At 32.9% G+C, this 16,644-nt stretch overlaps 2 protein-coding genes across 3 annotated transcripts; both read right to left on the reverse strand.

The window, feature by feature from the left end:
* Window positions 1-6,092: 6,092 nt before the first annotated feature.
* LOC7475288 (uncharacterized) lies at window positions 6,093-9,550 on the reverse strand. Its single transcript, XM_002313264.4, has 6 exons — window positions 8,928-9,550; window positions 8,789-8,844; window positions 8,467-8,525; window positions 7,820-8,323; window positions 7,162-7,336; window positions 6,093-6,530 (listed from the first exon to the last, which is right to left on the reverse strand). Exons 1-6 carry the CDS (start codon window positions 9,070-9,072, stop codon window positions 6,393-6,395), a joined length of 1,077 nt encoding a protein of 358 aa, XP_002313300.2. The 5' UTR covers window positions 9,073-9,550; the 3' UTR covers window positions 6,093-6,392.
* Window positions 9,551-10,309: 759 nt separating this feature from the next.
* On the reverse strand, window positions 10,310-14,211 carry LOC7475064 (E3 ubiquitin-protein ligase BIG BROTHER). 2 transcript variants are annotated; one of them, XM_052455858.1, is made up of 10 exons: window positions 13,975-14,211; window positions 13,680-13,730; window positions 13,137-13,182; window positions 12,846-13,027; window positions 12,179-12,410; window positions 11,822-11,856; window positions 11,370-11,414; window positions 11,049-11,176; window positions 10,719-10,827; window positions 10,310-10,622 (listed from the first exon to the last, which is right to left on the reverse strand). In XM_052455858.1, exons 4-10 carry the CDS (start codon window positions 12,984-12,986, stop codon window positions 10,572-10,574), a joined length of 741 nt encoding a protein of 246 aa, XP_052311818.1. In that variant the 5' UTR covers window positions 12,987-13,027; window positions 13,137-13,182; window positions 13,680-13,730; window positions 13,975-14,211; the 3' UTR covers window positions 10,310-10,571. The 2 variants fall into 2 exon arrangements, with proteins under 2 accessions (XP_052311818.1, XP_052311817.1); XM_052455857.1 differs by having other exon boundaries at window positions 13,098-13,182.
* Window positions 14,212-16,644: the final 2,433 nt, after the last annotated feature.

Here is a 16,644-nt window from a genome sequence, read left to right on the forward strand (position 1 = left end):
ATCCCACATTGAAAAAACATAACTTTTTCTTTGGAAACATGGAGTATATATACTAATGGGTTTCAAATCCCACAATGAAAAAACATAACTTTTTTCACGGGAACATAGAGTATATATATGAAAGGGTTTCAAATCTCACATTGAAAAGATAATATGTTATCCTTTTAAGTTGAAGTATTTAAACCAAAATGTTTTTTATCCCACATTGAAAAAACATGGTTTTTTTCATTGGAACATAGAGTATATATATGAAAGGGCTTCAAATCCCACATTGAAAAGATATCATGTTATCTTTTAAGTTGAAGTATTTAAACCAAAAGGTTTTTTATTCCACATTGAAAAAACATGACTTTTTTCTTGGGAACATATAGTATATATACTAATGGATTTCAAATCCCACATTTGAAGAGAAAAAAAAACCAGGTCTCGTTCGGGTTCGTCCGGGTCCCGGGTCGCCCGGGTTTGACCGGGCTGTTGCCACAGCCGGTCTTTTATTAAACTCGGACCGGTCCAGCTACCGGGTCCCGGGCCGGGCCGGGTTTAATAATAGTGGTTTGAATAGTAGTATTTTTTTGTTTTTAAATTATGTTTGTAGCGTTTAAAATATATATTTGATTTAAAATAATATTAAAATAATATTTTTTTAATGTTTTTTATTAGTTTTGATATGTTACTATGCTTACTTTTTAAATTAATTTTTATTTAAAAATATATTAAAATAATATTTTTTTATTTTTTAACCATAACACTACCTACTACACTGCACTTAATTGAGTACACTCAGGGATCATGTGTACGTGTCCTTCACGCGTAACATGGCGTGGAATTTTGGTGACGCTGCTCTTCGAACAAAGAATATGTGGCCTACATGGAAGCATCGTATGCCCCTTCCAATGTTAACACGAATCGGATGCATCGTCTACCACTGTACATCATTGCTGGCACGTGTCTTTTCCTTTTCTTTTTTGAACAATACTTGTATGTGCAGATATAAAATTGTTTTTGAAATTGTCTTCCATTTCAATAATGTTCGCACGGATAAAGGAGCTCAACGTGACAACTAGCAATAATCAAATAACACTCCTATATATTGGAACAATGGAGTTTATTGCGTCATTTAATCTAATAATATTTTCTTCATAATGTGATAATTTTCCTTGTCCTGGTTTTCACGAGGATTATGTACGAATAGAGACATGAAACAAAAGAAAATAGAAAAGAGAGAGATATCTAGCTAATCACCTGATGGGTCCGTAAACAAATTAAATAATCAGTATAAATATAATTTGATTAGTAAAAATTCAAGATAATATTTAAAATAAATAAATCAAAACGACAATATATTTGATAAATCTAAACTTATACGGGTTAATTTATCAAATCCACGACTTGAACCATGAGACCATGATAGTTCTATAAAAAATCAAAACAAACTATGAAACCTAGTTTTCAATAAACTCAATGCTAAATGGTAAAATTGAAAAAAAATCAATCTAAAAACAGGACACAATAAAACAACATAAGTTTATCCGGGTTAAACTATAAAATACATGACCTGGGTCATAAGATCGAGGTAACCCTGTAGAGAGCAAACAAAAAAAAATCATGAAGCCTAATTCTAAATCAATTCAATACTAAAGAATTGAATTGAAAAAAATGTCAATTAAAAAAAGAAAAAATCGAGTCAATGGGGTCAACCCGCCAAACCCATGACTCGAGTTATGAGACCGAGATAATTTTATAGAAAGCAAGCCAAAGTAAATCACGAAGCTTGATTATTAATCAACTCAACACTAAGTGATAAAATTAAAAAAAGAAATGACAATTAAAAAAAGACAACAACAAAAAAAACTTGAGTCAAATTGTCAAACTTATGACACTAGTTATAAGACTAAACTAACCGCATATAAAACTAACCGCCATGAACTATGAAGTCAATTCTTCAATAAACCAAATGTTGAAGTATAAAATTAGAGAAAGAAACATAGATATAGAAGAAAGAAAGCAAAAGAAAAAAATTTATTGAAATGAATAATATTTTGTGAGGCAGTGCATAGTAAAAACATCATCCCTTTTAGTTTATTGAACCAAAACAAATCAGGAATTGTAATTCTTAATTAACTCAATGCTAAATGATGAAATTAAAAAAAAATATCAATTTTAAAAAAACTTGCGTTAACTGGGCTAACCCACCAAACTCTTGACCCAAACTATAAAATCGAGATAACCTCATAGAAAACAAACCAAAATGAATTATGAAGTTTAATTTCTAATCAACTCAATGTTGAAGGATTTAAATGACAAAACAAAAGCAAAAAAAAAAAAGGGCAAAAAAACCTGGAGTCAACCCGCAAACCTGTGACATGGGTTATGAGACCGAACTAACCACATATAAAGCAAAACACAATAAATTATAAAGTCCAATCTCCAATAAACAAAATGCTGAAGTATGAAATTATATAAAAAACATAGATTTAGAAAAAAAAAAGCAAAAGCAAAAAAAAAAAAAACGTTATTGAAACAAATAGTGTTTTGTGAAGTGGTGCACACTAAAAGCACCAACCCTTTTAGTTTGTTAAACTAAAATAAATCACGAAACCTAATTCCTAATCAATTCAATGATAAAAGATAAAATTGGAAAAATACCAATTAAAAAAGACAAAAAAAAACTCGAGTCAATTGGGTTAATCAATCAAACTCGCGATCCGAGTTATGAGACCAAAATAATTATATATAAAGTAAATCAAAATAAATCATGAAACCTAATTTCTAATCAACCTATTGTTAAAATATAAAATTAAAAAAAATGTCAATTGAAAAAAAAACAAAAAAAAAATCATGAAGCTTAATTTTCTAATCAACTTATTGTTGAATATATGAAATTGAAAAAAATTCCAATTGAAAAAAGACAAAAAAACTTGAATCAACATGCCAAACTTGTAATACGGGTTATAAGATCTAGTCAACCATGTATAAAGCAAACCACATTAGATTAAAAAATTTAATTTTTAATAAATCAAATGTTAAAGTATAAAATCAGAAGGAATAAAAACATAAATTTAGAAAAGAAAAAAAAGAAGCAGAAGCAAAAAAGAAAAGAAAAGAAACACTAATGAAATGAACAAGGTTTTGTAAGGTGATGTTAAAGGCACAATCCCTTTTAGTTTATTGTTAATTATTAAATAATAATTGCTAAAAAAACAGTGTTCATGAGTAAATAGTAAAATCCTGTTAATTATTTTTTAAAATTAATTTTGAAAAGAAAGACAAACATAAAAAGAAGAGATAAAATAAAATTAATGACTCCTAAAAAATAATAAAAATCTTTGCATCTAATATTCTTTCCTTCTCCTTTTTTTTAAAATAAACTATAAAAAATAGCAAATAATATGTTATTTAACTCTCAATACCATGAAATTTCTAGCCTTATCCCTTTAGCCCAGGAGAAAAAAAGAAAAAGAAAGGGTAATTCTAGCATTACCTCTGGGCTTTTTGGACAATAACTCTACAAACTCCATGCACACTGAAGCACGTGTAAAGCAAACCCAGCTTGTTGCCCCCGATCCATCCACCCACCAGTGAAGTTATTTTTTAAAATATTTTTTTATTTATAAATATATTAAAATAATATTTTTTATTTTTAACAATATTGTATTAAAATAATTTAGAAATATTAAAAAAATATTAATTTAAAAAATAAATAAATTTTTTTAATATTTTTTAAAATATTTTTAAAATGTAAAAAAAAAACAGTGTGACGGGTCTTAATAAGATACAAGCTGGAAAGTCTAATTTTTTGTTTTAGTGATTTTTCGCTAAATTATGATGAAAAAGAATTTGCTGGGCCCGTCTTAATTAGTCAGTGATGATGAGAAAAATGAAAAATCATCGTTAATCATTTGATTCATTGGATGCCCTTCATTCATAAGTTTCCCCCCTTTTCTCACCTAATTAAAATCCAACTAATGATAACATCAATGAACACTTTCACCTGCCTCTCATCACATCAAAATGACTACTCATCAGCAGCAAATTTGTATGATTTCTAAAATCTCACTAATGGAAGGGTAGAAAGTATTCTTTTTTTTACAGAATATTTGGAAGGATGATAACTTCAGAGTGTTTTAATTTGAAAAGATATTAAATTAGTATTTTTTAATGATTTCAATGTATTAATATTGAAAATAAAAAAATAATTTTAATATATTTTTTAAATAAAAAAAATAATTTTAATACCAGGTATCGGATACTTCCTGTCCGTTTAGTATAGATGCCTTTACAAAATAAATATGTAACAATTCACAGTATGAAAAGTCACATCCAGAAAAATTTAATGATTTTTTTTTAAATAATTAGTGAATAGTCAGCCAGCCACACCCCACTAGAAGTCCTGTAATTACCCTTGTTTTCTTCTCTTTAATCTTCAAGTTTCTTGTTTATTTTGTCATTATCTTGTAGTAATGAGAACATATCAATCTTCAACTTCTTCAGAGTTCCAGAACTTCCTGTCTGTCTGATCTCTCTTTCCTTAGTAACAAAGAGTTTTACCAAATCTATAAAACCTGCTTCCAAACCCTTTCCCCTTCAAAACTCGCGCAACATCTGCAAGAAAAACAAGGAGCCAAAAACTCTCTCCCGATTGTCTTCGAAACTCCAGATATCTTGTATGGATAACCAAGGACCCTTTATAGTTTGGTTTTAACAAACAACTTCTCTGGTGGGTTTGGCTTAATTACATGATGTTGCAGCTTCTCTTTACAGTGGCTTTCTCTGCAGTGCCTCTGACTTTGTACATTCCACCTGTGAGGAGCTTGAATCTCTTTGTGGAAACCATGGAAGATCTGTTGAGGGAGTCGAGAGTTTACACTGGTAGACTCTATCCACGTGCAAGGCACGTGTGGTCTAGGGTCTTGGATATTTTGCTTTGCAATTTTAGGTTAGATTAGAAGAGGATGTTCTCCATGTACGTTCTCTCTCTCTCTGTGGTTTATTTTTATTGTCTCAGAACTGATTTAGATTGCAATACGTTGTTGTTACTTTGGTTGTGCTTATGACTTTGTGCGGGATTATGTATTACAGAGAAATGTTTGAGAACTGCAAAGATGCTATATAATAAAATAAAGGATGTTCTTCATGTTCCTTGTCCATGTAAAAACTAGGGTTTGGAGATGGGGTTTGCTTTCTTGATCAATCAAGATGAAGCGAAATTCGGAATTCTGGGTTTGTTTTTGGGTTAATTTCCCTTGAGAAAGGAAGGTCAATTGCCAGAACATTATTTGCAGGATGGAATGTAAAACGGGGATTGGGATAAAGATAGATAGATGCCTTCTTTTCTGTTATAATAATATAATATAGTAATGGGACATAGTTGTTTTATTTATTTATTCCTGGAAGATGAGAACGGGAGATAATAGAACGATGAGATTTTGGTAGATGAAGAAGAAAAAATCAAATGAATACGCCATAGGAGTTAGGATGAAGATAAATAAGGGGGGGATAGCTACTGGTTAGCATGTAACCTAATCCATCCAAAACAGAAGCAAAAACAAAAAAAAACAAAGAGATGACGCTATTGACGCCCCCGGGGCTCCTTTTTGTTAGGACAAAAAACGCGGCAATATGTACATCTGAAATCGGATGGCAAAGTTTGGCATCTATGCTTTAGATAACGTTCAAGAAGGAAGATGGATACCGGCGGAAAAGACCTTAGCACCGAAGATTTTCACAGAGAGGTGTGGTTCGGCATGGTTTAAGATGACACAAGGGATTCCCAATTGATCTTTTGCTTTAGAAACTCTAATTGCATACGAAATCGGTACCCGTCTATTCCAAAATGTGAAGTTTTCTGCAAATTTGGTGCTCGAGTTTAACCCAACAAGGAATGGTACTTTTATGCTTCGTTGTATCATCTTTTTTGTTACTGGGCTAAAAGATTGTAAACTTGGTTCAGCCGTATAACAATTTGAAGTCAGGATTGTTTGCATATATAAAAATGCACCTTTTCCAGCATCAATCAGCTTGGCATGCCCTTCTTTCTTTCTCAGTGGATAATGAAATGCCAAATAAGTCATCTTATTATAAGCATAGCTAGGGAGAGCAACAACCCCAAATAATGGAGCCAGTTGTGTATTTGCATCACTCAACCTTTCGAGTTCAAAAATACAAATTTTATTTTCTATAATGAGTTTGGATTTGCTTCCTTACAGTTTCTCTTATTGACATCAAATGAATCAGGTAATCAATTAAAGAGCAATAATTAAAAAATGGGAGGTGTGGATGTACGAATACCAGAAGAAACAAGATGCAATGACCAGTTTCAACTGGACTAAAAAAATCTTTTAAAGAATGAATTTTGGAAAACCGGGGTCCGGGTAGGGGGGGTTTTCCACATTTCAGCTGGAGAGCGTCGTGCAGGGCTTCAGGAACCAGAAAACATCCAAAGCTCTCGATTCTTTTCCATCAGAAATGAAAGGACTTCTGTCCTCGGTGGTTTCCTTATCCTTCTTCAGTTCCTTAAGGATTCCCCTTTCCTGCACAGTTCACCACCATCACATTAGTGCGACATCAAGCAAACATTCTTAGAAACAACAACAGACTTAGCAAGCTACATGTTGCACTTATCAAATTAACAAAAAACTTAGAGTGAAGAATGGCTTGACTCTTATAACGTAGTTAAGGAAAGTCATGTTACTGAGAAGAAAACGGTCACAAGATGGGGGATAGCTCCAAGAATAGAGGTTTTATTCTGGCTAGTTAAGTGAAGAATGTATCCTTAAGGGGATGATTAGCTAGTCAACATTCAAAGTAACTGAGAATCATCCGTACCAGAGAGCTAAACTATTTTAATTATTGTCCATTGGTGGAGACGTTCATATGTAGTGTTAAGTGGCATAATCCAATGTGTTTGTTTGGAAGTTAGTTGATATCGAAAATTCTTGAAAACATGCACTTCAGATGCCTAACTAACTGGTTTCAAATTGCATATTCATTGAATTTAATAACTTTCAGTTTAAGAAAGAAACAAGCAATCATCTCTCATCCAATACTCAAACCTGCAGTTAAATTATTTAGTTTACCATGTTTGTCATTATCATCATTAACTTGCCTTAACTCCTACAACCAAAAGTTCAATATTGAATGGAACCTAGTTGCGTTGCATACCGTAAGCCTGGACCTGGAAGCCTTCGAAGGGGTAGTTTTGGCGGGTGCACGGTTGGCAGAAAAGCATTGAGGTGAAGGAGGATTGGTCCGAATTTGCAGCAGGCGCTCCTCTCCTTTGTTCTTCACATTTGCCAAATTCAGAGGCACTGGGATGTTCTCTGTATCATCAACTCTTCTGCGCAATTCAACAACTATAATTTAGCCCCTTGAAATATTTTCATAGCATATGCACCCTAGAATATTTTCATAGCCCTGTGCTCACATTTGCCAAGTCTAAGTTTGTTTAAGACCAAAGATTTTAAGTTGGACTTTGAGCCATTTGTTTATGTTTGTTCGAAATCTTTAAGCTTTGGGAAGAATCCACAATTCAACAGCGATAAGAATAAATAAACTTTGCACGACGTTTTTCAGCCACTACTCCCACATTTGTTTTTTTTTTTAGCAGATTTTTTCATCAAGCATGCAAAGACTCTAATCTAAAAATACAATGAAGATAGAAAATCAGAGCAAACCAACTTTAATCTGTTGCAATGACAAAATCAACTTCTTTTAAAGATCCGTAATCCTTAAAATTCCAAAACTATTATCTCCTCTACCCAGTTCAAGTTAACTGCATATGTACAAATTTTAAAGACAAGCACAGAGGGAAATAACTTACTTCTTCCTGCCTTGCTTGGCACTTCCCTTTTCATTTCCTTCGGGTTTCTCTCTATCATTGTTAAGCAATGGTTTTCTCTCTTTCTCCTTCACATTCAACTCTCCCAAAACCTCTCTAGAACCCTCATTCACAACTACCCCATCTTTTTTCTCCCCCACTTGACTCCCCTTCTCATTTAAACTCTCCTTTTCCCTCGCTCTCGTTGCCAACTTCTTCAATTCATTGCAAAACTCAGTAATATGGCCTAATATATCTTTCCCTGCAAACAAATTCCTTGCCGATAACGTGCTTTTTAGCCTTGGTTCTTCCCTGGTTTGTGGGACATCATCAATAGGTCTGTTCTTTTCACTGCTTGATTTGATCATTTGTTTCATAGACTTCTGGTAATTTGATGGTGTTGATAAATTTGGATTCCGATTTTCGCTATCTTCATTGAATTTGGCTTTATAATCACATGATGTAAATGAAGACTGACTTTGCCCCCTTCTCTTCAACTTTGCATCTCTAAATCCATAGAAAATAAAAAAGAAGAGAACTTTTAAGATGGTAACTCGAATCTTGAACTCTTTCTTGATTAAAAAATAATAATCAAAATCTTCAATTTGATAGAAAATTTAAAACTTCATGTGGGTTTGCTTTGTGAGTACCTTAGATTCTTGTCGTCGAGAGGGGTTCTACTTCTAGCTCTATCACCTGAGCTTGAAAGCTGAACCAGATCAATTTAACAAAAAAAAAGAGTCAAGTAACGGTCAAATAATTGTACTGGATTTAACCCGTGTTTGGTAACTGAGAAAAGCAAGGGAAACGCAAAGAAAAGAAAATTCGAGACGCGTGTTTTATATTGTTTCAGATTCCATAAAGAAATGCAAGATTTAACTTCAACCACGGATCAGCTAAAATGGGTAGTCTTTATCTAGGTAAATAAAGGAAAAAAAAAAGGTTGTGGACTTTGAGATCAAAGAAAAATACCTTAGAAGTTGGTGTGGTTTTAAAGAAATCATCAGCTGTCTTTGGATGGTTACAATCTGCAACAGCAAAACATTAAAAGATGAGAGTAAGGAAAAACATAGAAAGAAAAGATGTCAAAAGTACTTGAATAGATTCATACCAGGTCTGCAAAACCAGGCTTCATCATCTGTGGAGTCTTCAGGAGCAAAGAAATCAAACCATTTGGGTGCATTTAAGTTCTCATACAATCTATCTTCTACAAAGACAGAGTCTATTCTCTTCCAATCTATTTTTGCTGGTTCCATTGCAGAGAAAAAGGTAAGACCCAGAAATGGAGCAAAACTATTTCAGATGAAGAGAGAAGGGTTTGTAGAGAGAGAAATAAAGACCCGAAAACTGTGAGACAGATGTGAGAGAGGGTGTAAGAAATGTAACCGTTACTGCAGAGAGCCAGAGAGTGTGTGAACGTTGGCGGAGCTATTTGTTTTTTGCTGGTGACCGTTAGAGGATATATAGTAATAAATAAATGAACTCTAGTCTACTAGCCAGGCGCTTAATGGAAGGGAACCGTTCGATTGTGGGTCCCGGACATCGACGGTGCTGAAACTTCGAGTTGTGATTCGACATTATTTACACGGGAAATCTCAATTCAGCCCCTAAGTATTGTATCAGTAACAATCGAGTCCCAGACTTTTATTTTTATCAATTCTACCTTAAACATATGCTGTTAATGTGACGTTAAACATATTGAAAAATCTAGCATAGCTAATTGGCGGGACCCACCCATTTTGATCATCTTGCTACCCAGTTCTTCTTCAGTTTTATCCACAAAACCAAACTAGGGAAATGTAAAGCATGGGAGCAAAAATGCCATCTCATCACCAGTTCACCACTTTCATACCCCAGAACACCATTCGAGAGAACTCAATGCTCATAAAGACATTGAGTTCTATCAGCACACTGCCAAGTGCCAACGGTGGATGCTTCTCGTGAAAAAACAACTTCAATGTTGACCACAAATAACCGATTTTGTCACATGGACTTATCCATTCAAGGACCTTGAATTGTCTTCCAATCCTCGAGCGGGCGTGAAGCCCATGCCAACAGATCATGTTCGAGATGATAATGCTGAATGGGAAGAAGATAAAACTGAAGACAGGAGTAATGGTTTGTCAACTTCATAAAACAGGAAGGGGAAAGAAACGTCCTATCCTTTGTTTATGTATACCGCATTCATCAAGCAGTAGAGAAGGTGGCATGGCAAAACTTGCATGCAGCAGACAATTACTGCTGTTATGTACCATGCACCTTGCTTTTCTCCAAGGAGCTGCATGATATCATCCTCCATATATAACGAACTCTATTGCATATACAGCTACTCGTAAAATTTCAACTTAAAAAGAAGAGACAAGGGCTGAAGGGATGCATCTCAAGGATTAAGACTGTTTCGAGGCATCAGAAGATTCATAACACTATTCCAAAGAACTTGGGGGATTGATTTAAATTAGAGGGGCATGAGTAAAAGCATCAAATGCAGACACAGGAGCAAAGATCACAGATATACACATTCAAACTTCAGCAACAGGACGCAAGTTAAAATTCAAGTTATCTTGCTATAGAAGCTCGGATGATGCGGTTTCTTTAGTAAACAAAACTTCCACGGAGAATGAGGGGATTGCCTGAGTCCTTGACTAAACCTACGTGTACAAAAAGAAAAAGAAAACGAAACCAAACCACCCATATAAAAAAGAGAAAGAAAAGGGAGGAGAGGAAAGAGCAGTGAATTTCTTTTGGTCTGGATCTGTTAGTTCCTTGAATGCTCTCCAAGCACCTCATTGTTGCAAACAGGGCATACCTGACAAAACACGTTAAGAACAGCATGAGACAAGATATGAAAAGCTGAAGATGCAGAGTTCAAAAAACTTTTGATTTGAAGAAGACATTGACTGACCTTATTGATGCCAAGCCATTTAGCGATACATTCGGAATGGTAAACATGTTTGCACATAAGTTTTGTCTGCTTATCCCCTCTTTTGTATTTCATCTGGCAAATTACACATCTGTCTCTCGACAAAAGTAAAATAAGAAAATGGTGAACAGCTTAAAAGTGATGAACTTAAGGGGGGAAAGACAAAAGGCAAAGAATTCAGCATTTGATAGCTGCTTTGTTCAGTGTCTGTCTAATAATTTTATTATTACTTGCTAGGTGGTTTTAAGTTGCCTCTGATGCTTTCTATTATCAAAATTCTTAATGGATAATTGAGTTTAGCAAAACTTTTACCTTTCCCCAGATTTTTTTCTTGAGAAGAAGCTTCCGAACTTGCATTTTGAGGTTGGAAGCAACCTGATTAGTTCCGGAGAAAGACCTTTACTTTGCGTTCCAACAGTATCACCTAGGTCGAGCAATTCCTGAGGCAAAGAAATCATAGCCGATAGAAAACCTTCATCTAAACTTTAAGTTATTAAAGATAATATCCTGAGAGCATTCAACATAAGAGGATACACACACTCGGATATTTGCAAATGCCTGGCCAAGGTTGGTTTAGTACACAAATGCAATACACTGCAAGGAATCTAACAGGACAAGTTACATAAACCATACCTCATACGTCATGTTATCTGGATCGACATCATCTTGCCAAACAGCCTGCAAAATTAAACAGAAAAACCTGAAGGATTAATTAGTTTTTTACATCAACATAACAATGTAGTGGGCAACTACAATTCGGTAAGTTTGCATGAGATCTGATGCTGAAAACAACCAATCAATAAGACATTTTAAGCATGTATGATATCCTGTAGAAAGACAATCAGCTCATTTAAATCTCTGACCAAAAGGGGTTACTAAGTACAGATTCATTTGCCATGTCAAAATCAACTATGATGACCTTACTGTAGCACTTTGACTGGATAAATAAATAATTACCATGTAGATTAAGGTGAACTTTCCTTTTAAGCTCATGCCCGGGACAATTTTAACTTATGTAATAACGATAAACTAGCACTAAGAAATATACTCAAATGCATAAGACTATAACAAAAAGAGATTCATACCTGGGGACTGTTGGCGCTTGGCTGATTAGAAATGCCTGCAGAAGTAAGACAACATTCACAAGATCAGTAAAACAAACAAGAATCCAAACAAAAGCTAGCTGCTCACAGAAACTGAACAGAAGGAAACAGCTTCAGGCAAACAACAACTGGGAAAGAGACATGCATCCCAGATCCCTTTTAGTTTTGAAACCTAAAATGCATTGCAGTACATCTACCATGCCACTAAAAAAGGATGCTTTGTAACTCCAACTAGCCAATAACCATAAATTTGAAGATCCTTGATCAACATAAAAGACAAGGCATCAAATTATTGAAAGTCATATATAAATTAACAGGAAATACAAAAATGGAACAAACTTCTTTCTTCGTGCATGGCGTGTACTCCCATGTCCTCATCTCCTTCAAACTGAGTGTCTGTGGTTGTGGGTTCTTCAGCGTTCACTACAGAAGGGTATTCCCAAGCTGTCCTGCTGATATCCATGATGGGTAAATTATCATTTACCTCGTATGGGCTGTAGTAAGAAGTACTCCCAGGACCAGAAAATCCAAATTTGTATGCATTCATGTTCATTGGCCAGTATGCACTGTCCTGAATAGAACATATGAAAGGAAGAATAAATCATAAAAGAAGCTGCAGCCGCCATTTCATAAACAACAAACACAGAAAATGCTAGCTTAGAACATTCAACAGAGTATATAGGCGTGCAGTGGAATCATGAATAGATTCATCAACAGTGCAGACTGCAGTCGCACGCTATAGTGCAAAATAGAAAGTAGAGCCGTAACAATTAGCATGTAAAGTGAGCTCCTCAATTACTTCAAGAGCACCTCATTAATATTATTGAAGTATGCACGTATACCATGATCTTGGAAAAAGATGCATACATCATCGAAACAACCTACATCTCTGTTCATTTAAAACATTGCCTAAAGCAAGAACAACCTAATGGGTTATTTTTTAAAATTTATCTCGTGGATTTTATTTCTTTTCAAACATAAAAACTGCATTAAAAGTAATGAATACCTGATCATGCATTGGTCCAGTGTGAGCATAATTTACAGGAGCATGTGTTAGTCCTTCAAAGAAATCCATAAAGCTTTCAGTGGTGGTGTAAGGAAAGCCGGTGTTTATATAATGCACCTCCATTTGTCTGTTCCCATTCATTTTGAAACCACTAATTTATCTCCAATTCTAACAAATCAAAGCTGCAAGGCCGGCAGGAATTAACACCATCAGATTCCCATTGCCATAAAACCCATCAACGCATGCTAAAACCTTCTGATTTTTGTATGGTAAAGGGTGAAAAAACAGAACTTTGGAGAACTTCAGAACCTATCACTGCTTGCAAAATTCAATAATCCTGCAAAAAAAATTCATAATTTAATTTCAGTGACAGAAAAATAAAAAATATCAACCAATAAATAATCAATTAAATTGTCAAATTTAGGATGTGAAACGGCAGTCAAAACTAGAAGACAAAAATCAGTAAAACTTCGTCAAATTTCAGCCAAAAATATTCAGAAAAAAAATTCCCAAGTTCCTTTTTTTTTTGTTAGAAAGAAAATGCATGAGCAAATGAAAAACATAGAGCGAGAACAAGAGAAAACTTTTTTACTTTACAGATTTAATTTGGAAAGCAAAAAAATTAAAATAACTCAACTGTATAGAACTTAAAACCCAGCAACTTCCATCTTTTTTTTTCCTCACACTCTCAAACCTCGAAAGCAACAGAAATGAACCAAAAAACTTAAACAAAATAAAATGAAAATACTAAAAGACTTGTCTTTTCCTTGGTTTTCTCAGCAACCAAACAAAGAATAGAGAGATTCTGCAACATTCTTTTGAACGGTACCGTACCTCATTTAGCAAAATAGCTCCACATTTCAACCCGAAACTCTGAAGAAATATCTATAAAACAACAAAAATGTTAACTAACATAATAAAGAAAATAAAACAGAGCTAAAATAAAGAAAACTACAAAACAGAGAGAGAGTGTAAAGAAAACAGAGTTAAAAATTGGTAATCACATTGATCAAAATTCAAAGCAGTTTCTCGATTAATGTTAAGAGATAAGTTTTTTTAAAAAAAAAACAGAAAGAGTTAAAAAGAAAAAAAGAAAGAAAATGAGAAAGAGAAGAGTAAAGAAGAGGACCTGAGAAGAAAAGGGGAGAGAGGGGGGGGGGGGGGGGGGGAGAGGAAGAAGAGGCTTCTTCTTCTTGTTGTTGTTAATCTTTTCCTCTGTGTTAGTATATGAAGTCTCAGAGAGAGAGAAAGTGAAAAGTGAAAGCAGATGGAATAGACAGTAGATGATACATCAGTTTTTTCACACAGCACAACCTCCCTCTCTGTCTCTGCCTCTCTCTCTCTCTCTCTCTCCTGCTCAGTGGCGCTTTTTATGCTTGGGTTTTTTATTAGAGGGTATAGACAGACACGTTACATACTGCATTTACTCGTCCTTCCTACGAACGACGTCGTAATATCTACATAGATTTAATAACATTTTCTTTTCTTTTTTCACCTAGCGCGTTGCACGAGGTCATTAATTATATATTAATGTGGTAAACAAAATTAAAAAATTACCACATTAAATTCAAATTTTAGTTTTTTCATAACCCCGTAGAGTAAAGGTTATAATTGAGACCTCTTCGAAGTTTAAGAAAAATACTAGTTCAAGTTAAGCTACAGTTATTGTTATTATTATTATTATTATTAGACCGCTTAGATAATTCAACTGCATTTTTTAAAAACTAATCATTCATTTTAATTTCAATCTCTTATATATATATAAATAATTGAGTACGTCATTCAATAGATATGTATAACACTCTTTTTTTTTTGAAATTATATTTTTGTGTGTTTAGCTTAAAAAAATATTAAATTAATATATTTTTAGTGTTTTTATAATTTTAATTTGTTGTGTCCAAAATTCCAAAAAAAAAATATTTTATTATATTTTAAACAAAAAAAAAACACTTAAAACAAAACATATAATTACATGAGTACTTATTTCTATACAGCAAAATTCACTCCTGTCAACATTTCGACCCCTAATGATTTAACGGTTGAAGAAATGTTCATATAGAATGAAGCTTAATCAAAAGAACAAAAATGCTGTATGAATGCACCATCTTAGTCTTCAACTATCCAAAATTACTTTACTTCCATTAAATTATTTTTTCTCAAATTAGTTTCCAATAATGCTTCGAGAAATTAATTTCTGGTCTTGTTAATTCATTTTCCTTGGAGTTGAAGGCTTGCAAATCATTTTCCATAAACATGTTATACAACCTCGATCTCTAATTGATCGGATTGGTGGAAAAAGATCCTTTACTCTATTTTTTCCCCCACCAGAGTACGTTTTATTTGATTTTGATTGACATAAAATTTGATTCAATGATATCTCTACTTTTTAAATAAAAAATCTAATCTCGAAAAATTGGCCTGATAGTTAGAGAAGTTTGCTCATTTTCTTAATGAATTCACTAGAGGTATATTTGGGGGCAGCAATTGAACCAACGTTTTATTAAAATTTGAATTTTTTTTAAAAAAATTATATATATATTTTAAAAAATTATATATATTTTTATAATTATGATGTGTTGATGTCAAAAATAAATATTAATAAATAAAAAAATATTTTAACATATTTTTAAATAAAAAAAATATTTAAAAAAATAATACCTCTATCCCACTAAACACTCCTTGGATTAATGTTGAGATGCTGTGTTTTTGTGTTTTAAAAAATTTTTTGAAAAAATTTAATTTTTTGATTATTTTAATATTCTGATATAAAAAATAATTTTTAAAAAATAAAAAATATTATTTTAATATATTTATAAATAAAAAACACTTTAAAAAATTAACAAAATAAACTATTAAATAGATTTACGCGAAAATTAACTCTGATACCCTTATCATCGTATCAGTTTGTGTGTGTGGCAGTTTATTTTGTTTTTTATACATTAACACTGCGTGTGACAATAAAATTAAAAGGAAACCCCCCCCCCCCCCCCCCCCCCAATTTTCTTGATGAACCTCGATGCTCGTGTCATGTGTGGTACAGGGTAAAAATACACAGCCATGCATATGGTGACCAAAATCCGGCGTTCCAGTAGATTCTCCAGAGGAGCATGTCTAAATTCCAGCAAGACCTGAAAACTTAAAATAAATTGGATAACTATCTAATCATTGTCATAAACAGCCAATTGTGATTAAAAGCTTGATGAACATTTTAAACTTATGTGGATTTTAGGGCTTGGTAATTAATAGTGGGATCTGAATTTTGGTGTTATATCTAGTTAATTCGAGCATAGTTGAGTACTGTCAGTCAATCATTTCTATAGTTTTAAAATTTAATTCAAGAATTGAAAAAAAAAACTGAATTATCAAGTCAATTCTTGAATCATTAAATCAAATTGGTTCGGTTGTTTTAATTAAAATAATAAATTTTTTTTTTTTGTTCTAATTCAATTGAGTTTTATCAAAACAACCAAGTAATTAAAAAATTAATTAGACCAAATAAATGTGGATAAAATAATATATTATTTGTTTTAATTATGAATTGTGGGTTTTCAAGAATAAACTCTTATAGCATATTTGAATTTGACAATTATAATTTTTAGCCAGGTGACTATATGTATGATTTGTGCAATTTCACAAGCTTTTATCCTAAACTTGTAAATTATTATTATTATTATATACTAAATATGACGGGTTTTCATGGTTTATTGAAAAGTACCCACTTTTGGAAGAAAAAACAATTAGTCCCGTAATTTTTTTTAATTTTTTATATTTAATCCTTGTAATTTTATATTTTTATATT

The sequence above is a fragment of the Populus trichocarpa genome, chromosome 9 (genome assembly GCF_000002775.5).
Source record: "Populus trichocarpa isolate Nisqually-1 chromosome 9, P.trichocarpa_v4.1, whole genome shotgun sequence".
NCBI classification, from domain to species: Eukaryota; Viridiplantae; Streptophyta; class Magnoliopsida; order Malpighiales; family Salicaceae; genus Populus; species Populus trichocarpa.

Coding starts and splice junctions, on each gene's coding strand:
- LOC7475288 (XM_002313264.4), bottom strand. CDS start 9,072: ATGGAACCAGCAAAAATAGATTGGAAGAGAATAGACTCTGTCTTTGTA. Junction 8,845..8,927: donor AGCCTGGTTTTGCAGACCTG/GTATGAATCTAT, acceptor TTGCTGTTGCAG/ATTGTAACCATCCAAAGACA. Junction 7,337..7,819: donor GCCAAGCAAGGCAGGAAGAA/GTAAGTTATTTC, acceptor TGAATTGCGCAG/AAGAGTTGATGATACAGAGA.
- LOC7475064 (XM_052455858.1), bottom strand. CDS start 12,986: ATGAATGGGAACAGACAAATGGAGGTGCATTATATAAACACCGGCTTT. Junction 11,857..12,178: donor CGCCATGCACGAAGAAAGAA/GTTTGTTCCATT, acceptor TTACTTCTGCAG/GCATTTCTAATCAGCCAAGC. Junction 11,415..11,821: donor CAAGCGCCAACAGTCCCCAG/GTATGAATCTCT, acceptor TTAATTTTGCAG/GCTGTTTGGCAAGATGATGT.